At 38.2% G+C, this 12,667-nt stretch overlaps 1 protein-coding gene across 4 annotated transcripts in view; it reads right to left on the reverse strand.

Annotated features, from left to right (window-relative positions):
* Positions 1 to 7,222: 7,222 nt before the first annotated feature.
* Positions 7,223 to 12,667, reverse strand: part of LOC101476728 (voltage-dependent calcium channel subunit alpha-2/delta-1) — an 81,261-nt gene continuing 75,816 nt past the window's right edge. For 3 of the 4 annotated variants that reach the window (XM_076885733.1, XM_076885732.1, XM_076885730.1), the window contains 3 exons: positions 11,816 to 11,898; positions 11,403 to 11,482; positions 7,223 to 9,284 (listed from right to left, as the gene is read on the reverse strand). In XM_076885733.1, the coding sequence (XP_076741848.1) occupies positions 9,248 to 9,284; positions 11,403 to 11,482; positions 11,816 to 11,898 (200 nt within the window). In that variant the 3' untranslated portion in view covers positions 7,223 to 9,247. The remainder of the gene's footprint in view (positions 9,285 to 11,402; positions 11,483 to 11,815; positions 11,899 to 12,667) is intronic. The other variant, XM_076885731.1, reaches the window with a different exon arrangement.

A 12,667-nucleotide genomic window follows, 5' to 3' on the forward strand; every position in this document is an offset into this window, starting at 1 on the left:
TGGAAATTTTGTGTGCATTGTGTTGTGTACTATTATTTCCCCGCAAGTCCCATTACGTGGACATTTTCATCTGCAGCAAATTAGCTGACCTCTAATCATTCCAGCCTCTCTTCCAGATTACAGCCAGTCGGAATGAGAAATTAAAGGAGGGAATAGCGTACCAATGGGGTAATAGTTTGAGCAAGACAGAGAGCGACGTAAAGCAGAAAAGGACTCTGTATGAGGAAATGTGGGAGTGCAGAGGGGAGGTGGCTCAGGTATTTCAGTCTAATTAGAAAAGAGTCAAATTTAGGGGTTGTGTTAGCTCTGTTGGAGTTAGTGATGACAGTGCTGGGGCTAGACTCTGTAAACACAGATACTGTGTCAAGACATCCTCCTTTAAACAAACACACATTTCCTGTTGTCAGTGCATGCGATTATAGTCACTGCTCGTAATTGTGATCCACTGACAGTTACAGGCAGCACAAATAAACTGCACACACACTTCTTGTACAAACAAATAAAAACACAGCGTGTGAGATGAAATGTGTGTGATGCCAGCCCCGCTGTCTGCCTTCAAGTTAAATTTTCATTTGATTTTTATTTCTGACTCTCATTTCAAGGGAAATGCTGCAGAGTGGGCAGCTAACAGAAATGCAAACCTAGAGTTTTAACACATCAGTTCATTATCATGCACAATAGCAAACTGAGTCACCAACATATTCCTAAAAATAGCTTTAAAGAGGATCAGAAAACCATTACAGTTCTAAACCACTCAATACGCCATTGATTTTCCTCTCAGATAATTCATCAGTGAACAAGTGCTTTTGTCATTGCCATGGACATACTGAAACTTATTGATCACAGAAAGTAGAGACCAAAATTTTACATATGACTCATCTTAAACTGCTGAGTCATCACTGAGGTTCATATCTGTAGATGCACCATGGAAATTGCACTTTTTACTCTCTTTTATGGGGAAAAAGTGATGTTAAATTGACTCTTCAGTCGGTTTCTTGTTAGAAAGCTATTTTTCAAACTCGAAAATTTCTGCACTATAATTCCTGTACTGAGAAATATTACTTAAACAATTCAAGAGACCACACTCAGTTCAAGAGCAGAATTCTTGTAATGCCTTTTGTCTGTCACTTCTCCTGTGTTTATGGGTGGTGATGTGAACATTTGAGACTGAGCCTTGGAACAATTCATAAGCAAAATGGCCTTGTGAGTTTGTATATCCACAAAACCCCGAACTGTTTAAATGACACATCCTTTAGCATAGTACACAAGGAGCTTGTGACACAAACACATCAACATCCCACACTGAGTCTATTGTGCCAATCCTTTGACGGTGGATCACTCAAATGTGTGCAGCACAGAAACAAAGTGGGGGAACAAAAACACACAAATGGGTCATGTTTATGTGCTCAGCATTTATTGTAAAGGTCAAGCTATTTAATACAATTGTCATGTTCTTTCATACACATGGTTATTTTTTTTAAACAACCCTTTTGATCAGATGTATCCATTTCTTCCCAGTGGAGCCTCGCTAATTAGATTACTCCGGAAGTGAACAAAGATGAAAATGAAATTTGTCAGTAACCACAGAAAATGAATTTAATTCCCAAGATCCACTTTGATCGATGACGTGATTACAGTAAAAAGTAAAAACTAACTCCAGTTAAACAACAAGAGACTATCCAAAAAACACACAAACATCCACTCCGACCACTACAACAGAAAGTCAAAGTATCAAACTAATGACTTAGAATAGGGGACATTTGGAAGCAGGTCCTAAAATAGTGCCTAAACCTGTGCTTCCTTCTTTCTTAAACATCTGCAAACAGTCACCTTGTCTTGTCTGCTCCTCACTGCTAATTTACCCCCACGTGATTCGTATAGAACTGGAGACACACAGAGGAGGAAAGATGATTGGTTAAATTAAAGAACAGACAGAAAAGCGTCTCCAGGTCAGCAGGTACACTTCATCCCACATGTGTCTGTGTCCGACCTGTACACGTAGTCACTATGTTGTGACTGTCAACATGGCATAGAGTAGGGGAAATTGCAAGCGATCTGTAAGTCTCTTAGTACCTACCTGAGTGATTTGCACACAAACACACATGCTGTACACACAAGTAACTTGAGATGTAAACATAGTTCAAAAAGTCGAATGTTCACGCCAGCTCTGTGAGGTCTCTTTGTACCACCTGCCAAAGTTCTACTGCTCCCCCGTTTCTAGCAGAGGGCCTGCTAAATTGTCAATGGGGCAACAATTACAACCAAGTGAACCAAGTGACATTTTCCCTTCCTGTCTGTCTAATATTTTTTTTCATATGTTTTTTAGTTTTCTGAGTGTTGTGCACACATTTTAGGCACGAGTTGAATGGAGGACACCTTTGCCATGATTGCAGTAGCAATATAGGCAAAAATATATGAATTAAATCAAGCTGTGTTGAAGCAGCATTGCATTACATACGTTTTAAAGATACATGTCAGGTAGTACAAGTGTCTATGAGAACTTATCACGGAACTGCTGCAGGCTGTAGTCTGTCTCAGGGTAATCTATCTTTTTGTGTAATGCCAAACTGTCTTTGTGATGCTGAGCTCAAAGCTCTTTGGGACCAGTCAGTCTATTCCAGGAAGTCCCATTCTTCTTTTGGCTGAACACTGTCTGTAGCTGCATGCTTTAAGTTTAAAGCAGTGATGCAAATCTATCTTGTCATCTAAATCAAAAGATACTGTGTTTCTGCTTTTTTATTAAACGGTGAAATTGAAAATTCACAGATAACAGCAGTAATTATATTTTGACATTAAAAATATCATTTCAATTAAACAGATTATGTGTACTGGTGGATTAGTTATTATTAATCGCTGGCTCTCTTCCACAGCGTGTCTTTGTTTGTCTTTGTCTGCCTCCCTTCACCTCAACACAGCATGTGGCCTGAGCCTGGTTCTGCTGGAGGTTTCTTCCTGTTAAAAGGGAGTTTTTCCTCCCCACTGTCACCATGATGCTTGCTCATAGGTGTCATATTATTGTTGGGATTTTCTCTGGGTTTTTTGTATTATTATGGGGTCCTTACCTTACAATATTAAGAACCTTGAGGCAATGGTTATTGTGATTTGGTATATAAATAACATTGAGTTTAAATGAATTAATTTCGATATTACAGAAATATAAGAAATGATTTTGATAACCAATACTGTTATTTACATTAGCCCAGTGGAGTCAGACAACTACCACTCTCCTGGCAACCTCCAAACCCAGACTCATCCATCAGATTTCCAGATGGAGAAATGTGATTCATCATCACTCTAGAGAACATCTCTCGGCTGCTCTAGAGCTCAGCGGTGGCGTGCAATACGCCACTGCATTTGAAGCTTTGTATTGTGCTTAGTGATGTAAGGCTTGGATGCAGCTGCTTGGCCAAGGAAGTTCATTCCAAGAAGATCTCTACATACTGTTCTTGAGCTAAACTGAAGGCCACATGAAATCTGCAGTACACTATGCACCTCAGCATCAGCACATCCCGCTCTGCGATTTTACTTGGCATACCACTTTGTGGCAGAATTGCTGTCGTTCCCAGTCCTTCCAAACAGGAATAATTAGTAGGGAGGAAATTTCATAACTATCATGGCACGATGCTGGAATTCACTGAGCTCCTGAGAGTGACTCATTTTTTCACAAATATTTGTAGAAGCAGTCTGCGTGCCTAGGTGCTTGATTTTATAAACCTGGGGCCACTGAAGTGATTGGAATAACTGAATTCAATAATTTGAACGGCTGAGTGAATACTTTTGGCAGTTTAGTGTAGGCATGATACTTCATATCTTGAGCCTGAAGATGCACACGTACACCAACGAGTTCTACTCTCCTCCACCTTTGGCATATTACCTACATGATCTCTAGCCATATATATAAAATGTAATCAGGTGTAACAGTGGTGTCCAGCTTGGCCACTGTATTCAAGATAGTGGAGCAACATGGCACCTTCCACAAAGTGGCGCCCTATTTTTTAAATCAATTAATTCTAAGATTGTGAGAATCAGTTTGTTTGAAGATCGAATTACACACTAATCAATCTATATATATAAGTAAAATATTCTTTATTCAAATACTCAAATAGACTGAAAAAACGACTGTGTTATTTAATTAGTCCTGTATTGCTTGCAACCACCCCTTAAAGTGTGTTATTTTTTACCTTTATGTGGCAACCTGCCTCACATCACATTGCTTTACATCTAAGTACCCATATCTGCTGATCAGTAGAATAAAGGGAAACCAGTTGCAGAATCTGTTTTGAATGTGCAGAGTACAAGCAAAACAGGAATGAGCCTATAAAAACACTACTACACTGTGCTACTAGTGGCCACAAACTTAACAGGATACCTTTAAAAGTTGTACAGTTTCTATGTCATTCACAAAAGTGTAAGTTTTTATGTTGAGAGACTTATAAAAATATCTGATCCCATGGAAAGAACCTCGGTGAATGCACATGGCCCCAACAAACTTAACACCTCATGTTACCAGTTATACTATATGTTAGGCCCCACTCTAAACACAGAGAAAATCCACAAATCAAGACTCAGTAGGGGCTAGAGTGGAATGTGTTATGTTAAGACCATTCACCTGGTTAGATTTTACCCGGGCTATGGCTACCAATTACATTCAGGACACACACATGCAGATATGTACTGTACCTACAACATGATTACAAACTGAGAGAAAAAAAAACAAGGTAGGAAGAACAGACAAGTGTGTGGTCATGTTTATGGGTTTGGAAAAGACTGTGGCATTTCCTGAAAGTCCATGCCAAGTGTATGTTTGGTGTTCTGCCCGACCTTCAGGTTGTTTAACACATCTTTCTCACCGTGTTGCAAATATTGTTGAGGCTGTCTTTGATTGACTTTGCTGCCAGCCTGTGTGCAGGGGTTCACAAAAACAGGTGATTAAAAAAAGTAAACTGCAACAGGAAAATGTTTAAAGACTATTTGGGATCATTTCGTGTGATTAACAACTTATTTGACACGTTCTCTCTTTTCCTTTTCCAGTGTGCTAAATCCTTTTGGACTTCCATAAACATAAAGATTTATATACAAATACTGTTTGATCCTAGCTTGGAGGGGGGAAGAGTGTGTCTCTCACAGGAAAATACACCATAAATATACCCAAGCAATCAGGGAGCATTTACAGAAGATACTGGAAAAATTTTTCTTACTACACTTCAAAACCTTATTGACCCCGATGCCCCTGCCCGGCTGAAGCCTTGTAGTGACGGAAAAACTGTGACCTCTATGTCACGGCTTACAGGAAGTGTGCTTTTTTTAACAGTTAGAAAAAAAACAAACAGTGCCAATTAAAAATGTTGTAGCTAATGTAAACCACATTATATTAACCAGATTCAGGGAAGTTTATTCAGACGTGGGTTGACTGCCCCGGGAACCTCATGACCCAAAGGCTGTCGAGAGTGTTGGAGCTAAAATTAGAGTGCCATTAAGTTGCAACACCGTTCCAAAAAAAACAACCATTTGCCGGTAAAGGTCTACACAAATAGATGTTATATTACTTCACAAAAGAGTTAATGAACTTTGGAGGAGTGTACTTGATGACATGCTGATCCTTGCAGATCCAGTCACGGGTCACGATGTTGATGCAGCATTAGTCTAGTGTGCCACTTCCTGCAATTAGTGGAACAAACCTAAAAAGCCACTCTAAGATTTTAACTTAACCACAGATGAGTCATGGTCTTTCTTGGGGGATCTAATATTAATACTGTTCCTCAGAAATATTGAGTAATGAAAGAAAAATCAAAACAAAAAAGTTAAATTGGATTGAAGCCACCCGATGTAAATCCTTAGAAGCAATGGATTCAAGGTGTATTCCTTATATTATACCATGCTGTTGTTAATCTACATGTGTGTACCAGTTAGTAAGTTAAACCAGTAAAATGAGGGATCTTTTTGACTTTGAATACATTGTTACAGGTTTATTTTATTTTTGGTTAGAAGGAAGGTTTTTGATTTGTTAAGCATTAAACAGAGATGTCTAACTAGTTCCTGCTTTTCTTCTATGTCTGTAGGATTTTAAGCCAGGCATGTTAAAGGGTATGACCTTGTGCCTATTTACAAGGGTGTCCTGTTACAACCTCCCTACTAGATCATTGCTGAGTAGCACACATACAAAGACCTCCCAGGCAGACACATCTCTAAGAAAAACAAATATTTTTAATAGCTACTACTCCAAATTGTGGCCTTACACATTCTTATATTATGGTCAGATAAACAACACAAACCCCAACAGGTAAAGTGTAGATTATGCTCAAGTACTCACTGGTGTTAGCATCTGACATTTGCTTGCTGCTTTAGGCAGGGGATAGCAGAGCTGTCTGTGTCAATAATGCTGCAACAGGCATCACAAAAATCAAAAACACTGAGGCCTCTGACAGTACTCAGTGGGGCACTCTCTGCCATTCTGTTTGACATCTTACATACAGCTAAGATTTCCACCCGGAGGAGCCACTGCCTTCCTCACCCCAGAAATCATGTAAAAATGGATGTGTATGGTTTTATATGTGTAGTTGAGGTATGAAGGAAGTGGAACAAGAAAAAAATGTCTTAAATCATGTCTTTTAAGGTAGCACTTAGACTTCTTTGAGTGGTCATTTGAACTGCACAATTACTGTATTTAACATGCTGAAGTAAAGGAAGTGTTTTCATAACAAGATTTAGACTTTACTTTGGAATGAAAGATAAAATGAAATAAAGCTGCAAACATTTACACATTTTAGCACACATCCGCCAGCATATTTAGGAAATAAATACCCAAGACCATGGAAATATGATTTAGGCTATTACCTTCTTGTACTGATGTAGACAGGCTATTGGCTATGACAACACCCAACCGCAAATCCCACATATCAGAGATCTGGGGTGTGGTCAGACACAAACTAGGCATGATGTTTTTTAGCCGGCCAGGTGTTAAGTTGTACTTTCTTTCAGTAATTTGATAATTAGGCATTAATAAGAAAACTGTAGTGTAAAGAGCTACTTGACTAATCCCAAATCACCCACACCCTTCCTTCATATACCAACACAGACACAGTGAACCACAAATGCAGATGGTCTTTCTTTTTCAGCAGCTGTCTCTGTCAGCAGGAAGGATGACATGTTTGGTCTGCTCCCAGTGGAGCCAAAGCATCTGACCAGATGTGAGCAATAAGGAGAATCTCAGGTCATACTAATACAACGTTTTTTGTGAATTTATTATATATGCACAATAACTAACACCATATTATAAACATTTTTTTCATTTCTTCCATTTTCTCTTTTTTACAGTAAATAGTATTAGTGTACAAATGTATACAAAATTTATTCAGGCTAGTGAAGATCCACAAAAGAGTATTTCATGTACGGTATTAAAGCACAATCAGATATCGGAGGGACACATACATGCCTGCACACAGACAGGGGACCCTCAGGGTAAAACACAAGTCAACACATAACTTTGCTAGACAGCATAACCTGATCACACCAGTATATCACCATGAAGGCGAGGTGGAGAGAACATTACTTTTATTCTTAAAAAAAAAAAAAAGAAACAGGGAAAAGATGAACTTATGTATGATCTTTATGACTTACTAAAACCTAAGACAAAGTAAGGCAATGGAAAATTATCATTGGTAAAAGAGTGCTCTCAAAGTTCTCTCCAGCATGCCCTGATGCTGATCGTAGGCATAGACAGAGTTCAAACACAGAACAAGCTCATCCCATGACATTGCAGCATTTCGACACTGAGCCTTCAGCGTCTGCTTCACAGCACTTATAGAGCAACACAAAGAGGAAACAAGCATAAAGAGAACAGCAAGAAAACAAAGAAACAGTCATTTTGATATGCTGATCTCATTCACAAGTCATCTTGGCTCCTGAGTCTGGCGATCCAGAAAGGAAACAGAAACAGGATTAATAAAGAGAGGTGTTGGAACCCAAGCTCAAGCCTGGCTTAGCTTTGTTTTGGCAAAAGAGGGGAATGATATTCCTCTCTCATCATCAAAGTCAACGATTGTTTCCATCACCTATCTGTAAGCCAAAAAAGCAGAAGAACTGCAGCAGATTTGGACTATTTCATAACAAATTACTGCAAGGGATACCCTCTCTGCTAAACTGCAGCAAGCGTTAGCATAGAAGCATACGTGGTAAGAATACAAATCTGATGTGTTGCTTCATTCAAATACCAGACAGTTTGATTTACTACATAGGCACTGGGAATTTGATGCATCAAACTGAAGACAACCAAAGCTGTCACTTGAAGTACAAATATATTTGAAAATTGCAATATCCTAATAGATTATCACATTGGATGCAACCTGACCTCACTTATCTCTTGGTGAAATATCTATAATATCTAGCTAATAATGTAGCTTGTTTACTGATGTACACCCACATCTGAGGAATATCTCGAATTAAGCTATTGTGCAGATTCTCTTTAGTAGGTTTGCGGTCATTGGTACTGTGTGGAGCTTTGGTGTCAAAAAGTCGGTGTTGTCTTTCGCTCTGTACTGAGCACATGCTGCTACAATACAACACCTAGCTAGACACAAAATGCTTACTGATTTTGAGTACAAAAATGAAATGTAGATAGGTTGGTAAAGTACATTTAAAAACAAATCAAAAGGGATACTCTTAATACTTGCTCTGGTTGCCAAAATAAACGATCCTTACAGCATACTTATTCATACACAATGAATATAATAAGCAACAAACAATACCGACAACCACACAAATCAATGCTGTCAGTGAACATACAGGCTTCGAATGAGATTTAGTTGGCATAGTGGGAAAACGTCTTTCAACCTCCTCAAAATAAATCAGACACACAAGAGAAAATGAGGCAGAATTAAAGGGTTTGGTTAGCTCTTACTCTTGCACCATAGGAGAATATTAAGGAGTATATCATGAAAATGAGTGCAGCTGAGCACAGTAAATGTGTCTCTCTTCTTGGAAAATAATGAGGAGGTAATGAATGAGCACCCTTTGGCATTGGCAAATGGAAATGCTGATATTGGTCTTGAGAAAATAAAAATGTCTTGTTGCAAATATTCTGCATACATCCTGTATGGTGCAACTCGAGTGTCTTCTGGCCTCCAGCGAAATGACTCGATGATCAGTGTATGAGTGTATGTAATCGCGTGTAGGGGTCATGAGTGTTGCAAAGATGTGCTGAGCCACAACAGCAGCAGCTGAAACCCGAACACTGGCCAAAGGCTCGGTCTTAGACAAGTCCCTCCTCCACAATCAGAATCGTCTTCCTGTTGGACAGATCAAGTGTAAGTAAATTAGAAGCAGTCTTCTCTGACATTCAAAAGCTCTATCTCAACTGCTACCACCACTATTGCTGCTACTAACAGTAATAAGCATTTTATGATTATACTATATCAAATTCAGTCATTCTATAGTCTACTGTCGGTGTTGTATCAAGTCTACTTTTCACACTGACAGGTTTTTAGAGAAGCATGTTTTCCCCCTTTCCCCTTGATACAACAACAACGTACATACCTGCCACATTATATCTGTTATAACTAGATGGAACCGGAGATAGTTAGCATAGCAGAAATACTCAAAACTGTGTGGCTTAATCCCAAGTTGACAAAAAACATCTACCCAGCACACTAAGCGCATACAGATTATTTATTTAGATATCATTAGTTTTACCCATACAGAACCTGAAGTGTAAAAACAACAGTTTATGGTGTTATCTCCTTGAGTGTTTCCTGGATAAGTGCAGCGAAAGGTTAGCTCTTTCTGTGGCTAAATAGCTATGCGGTCCAGTGTTATAATAATCAGCGAGAGCGGTATCAACATATACACTTATGTTTTATTTAACTGTCAGCAAAAAAGCAAGGAAACTGAAATATTAATTTAACAGCTCTGTTCAAATATTTAGAGGTGTTTTCAGACCTCAATCTTTGTGCAATGGCTTGCACCTGGTAGCTTCAGTGTGTAGCTGTTTTTTTAATTTAATGGGAGTATTCAGGATATCCGTGCATGCCAAAGGCCTAGGAGAAAGAGGTGGGGGTCTTCTATTTTCAAAGGGCAGGAAAGCCATGTGAAGCTTCCTTTGTTTACTCCAGTGACAAAATGGACTGGCTTGGACACAAACCGTCTTCCTATGAGGAGCTTAGCCAAAAGTAATGGGACAGATGGGAGAGGAAAAGGACACGGCCTACATTTACTCTGTTCATCTACTTCCTACGTTATTCCTCCCCTCCCTTTCTGCTTCCCAGCATGGCCTCTTCATAATATAAACACCAAAAGGCACATGAATTGGTGGCCTGTTGTGTGTATGTTCTACTCCTTTATAGCACAATGAAAGGCAGAGTTCACAAAGATATGCCAGATATTTTTTTTCCAAATATTTAGATGTCTTATAAATTGTTCACAGTTGGGTGGTGACTCAACGAGTTCACATATAATTTATCTGCTTTTCTCTTTTGTTTTATGGATTTAGCTGATATGATACATAAAGGTCCACTAGTAAGATAAGATAAGATAAGATAAGATAAGATAAGATAAGATAACCTTTATTAGTCCCACACGTGGGAAATTTGTTTTGTCACAGCAGGAAGTGGACAGTGCAAAAGTTATGACGCAAAAATTAGAATACAATAAGAATAAATACAGTACACAGCTGTACAGAATAGAATAAAATAATATACTATATACAGTAGAATAAAATAGAATAAAAATATACAATAAGATAAAAATAGAATACGAATGCTATATACAACTGAGTAAAAATACAACGATGCCAGAAAGGATTATTGCACTTAGTGTTATTGCACATGTGTGGATGTGTGTGTTTGTTCAGTTAAAGTCTTTGTTGTGGAGTCTGACAGCAGTGGGGAGGAAAGACCTGCGAAATCTCTCCGTCCCACACCGTGGGTGCCGCAGTCTCCCACTGAAGGAGCTGCTCAGTGCTGTCACAGTCTAGTAACTTTGTACAATACCTTAAACATTATTTTTTTAAACAAAATTGTGCAAAATTATGTACAATATAAGATAGATGCAACATTCTGTGAGTAAGGGAATTATTCAACAAAGAAAAGATCTCACCTATTTATTAAGCTGTGTTATACTTCTTACTTTTTTCTCATCAGCTATTTCCTTATTAAATTATTTTAGTGAGTATAATACCTCATGGAAATTAAAATCTTTACTGTTTATAAAACTTTTTAAATTGTAATAACCAACATATTACATATTACAACATAATGGAAAAATAAATCAGCTTTAAGGATTGAATGTCCATCATACTACCTGATTTACACTGCCCCTAAAAAGAACTTTGCAATCGCCAAGAAACATTGAATATCATAGAAGTTAATATGTTAGGAATGAGCCTTCTGAAGCAGTGAGACGGCACTGACCCTGAAGCCAGAACCAGAAACAACAGTAAAGGTGTAGGGCTCATTGCAGAACCTTTGCTGACTGGGCACAAAGGTTCATCCTGTCAGACAAGAGCAGCAGCCATTGGGAAGCAGAAACATAAAAGAAGAATAAAAAATGATGAGAGACAAGAAGACAGAAAGGAATATAAACAAATGAGTGAATTGTCAATGAATATTAAAAACTGATAAATAACATGGAAACTGGATAGATAAATAAAAGATGAAGGAAGCTCAAAGGGCAGGTAATTGACATTGCTTTAAATCTATGCAGAAAGCACATTGCTGATGAAAACCAGACAGAAACTGACAGAAGCCAACCGTTTAGTCTGGCTAATAGAGCTGTTTCCAGAAAATATTCTCTGCACAAGGGCACATATGTGACTGTGTCTTACATATTCATTGTTGTCAAAGCACACGTCCGGCCCTTTGCGATATCTGGCTTTATCAACCATGTCACATGGATCTGGACCTTCAGCTGAAAGGACACTCAGGAAAATTCAAATTGCTGTTGTGCACATTTTAACAATAAAAACTCAATAATGCATCTTTATGTACTCAGAAACACTTCATTTTTATAGCACCAAATGACACCACCAGTCATGTTGAGGTACTTTATATTGCAAACAGTGCATCATTATAGTTAGACAGACAACAATGATCCCTTATGACTAAGCACTGGAGCAACAGTGGAGAGAAAAAACACATTTTTAAGAGAAAGAACTGCTGAAGTATGGATGGCAACAATCTGCAAAGACCTAATTACGAATGACTAATTTTTACGAATTTTAATTTTTCACATCTAATAGAGATTAATAAACATCATTTAGTAATATGTGTTTTAAAAATAGCTTTTTATATGAAAACACTGGAGACTGTAAGAGAAATTTTGATTATTGATCTGACGAAAGGTAGCCTTGATCATTGATTAGAAGTATTGTTTATAAAATGTTTAATATTTTAATGTGCTCTGGCAGCAACATTTAGTGCTACTATTACCAAATGGACAACTCTGTAGTGGCCCCCTGGTGACCTCTGGTGATGACACCTTTACTGTCCAATCAACAGAAACCTACATTAAAGACACATCTGTCAAACATGTATCCAGAACACATACACACCCCTTCTCTTAATCTTAATTTAACCTGATGGCAACCTGTAGCCCAGATGAAGATAAACATAGAAATTTAATCTAGAAGTAATGTGAGACCACCTTTCATATGCTGTGCATCTGGTTTACGGTTCAC

The sequence above is a fragment of the Maylandia zebra genome, linkage group LG7, assembly GCF_041146795.1.
Source record: "Maylandia zebra isolate NMK-2024a linkage group LG7, Mzebra_GT3a, whole genome shotgun sequence".
NCBI classification, from domain to species: domain Eukaryota; kingdom Metazoa; phylum Chordata; class Actinopteri; order Cichliformes; family Cichlidae; genus Maylandia; species Maylandia zebra.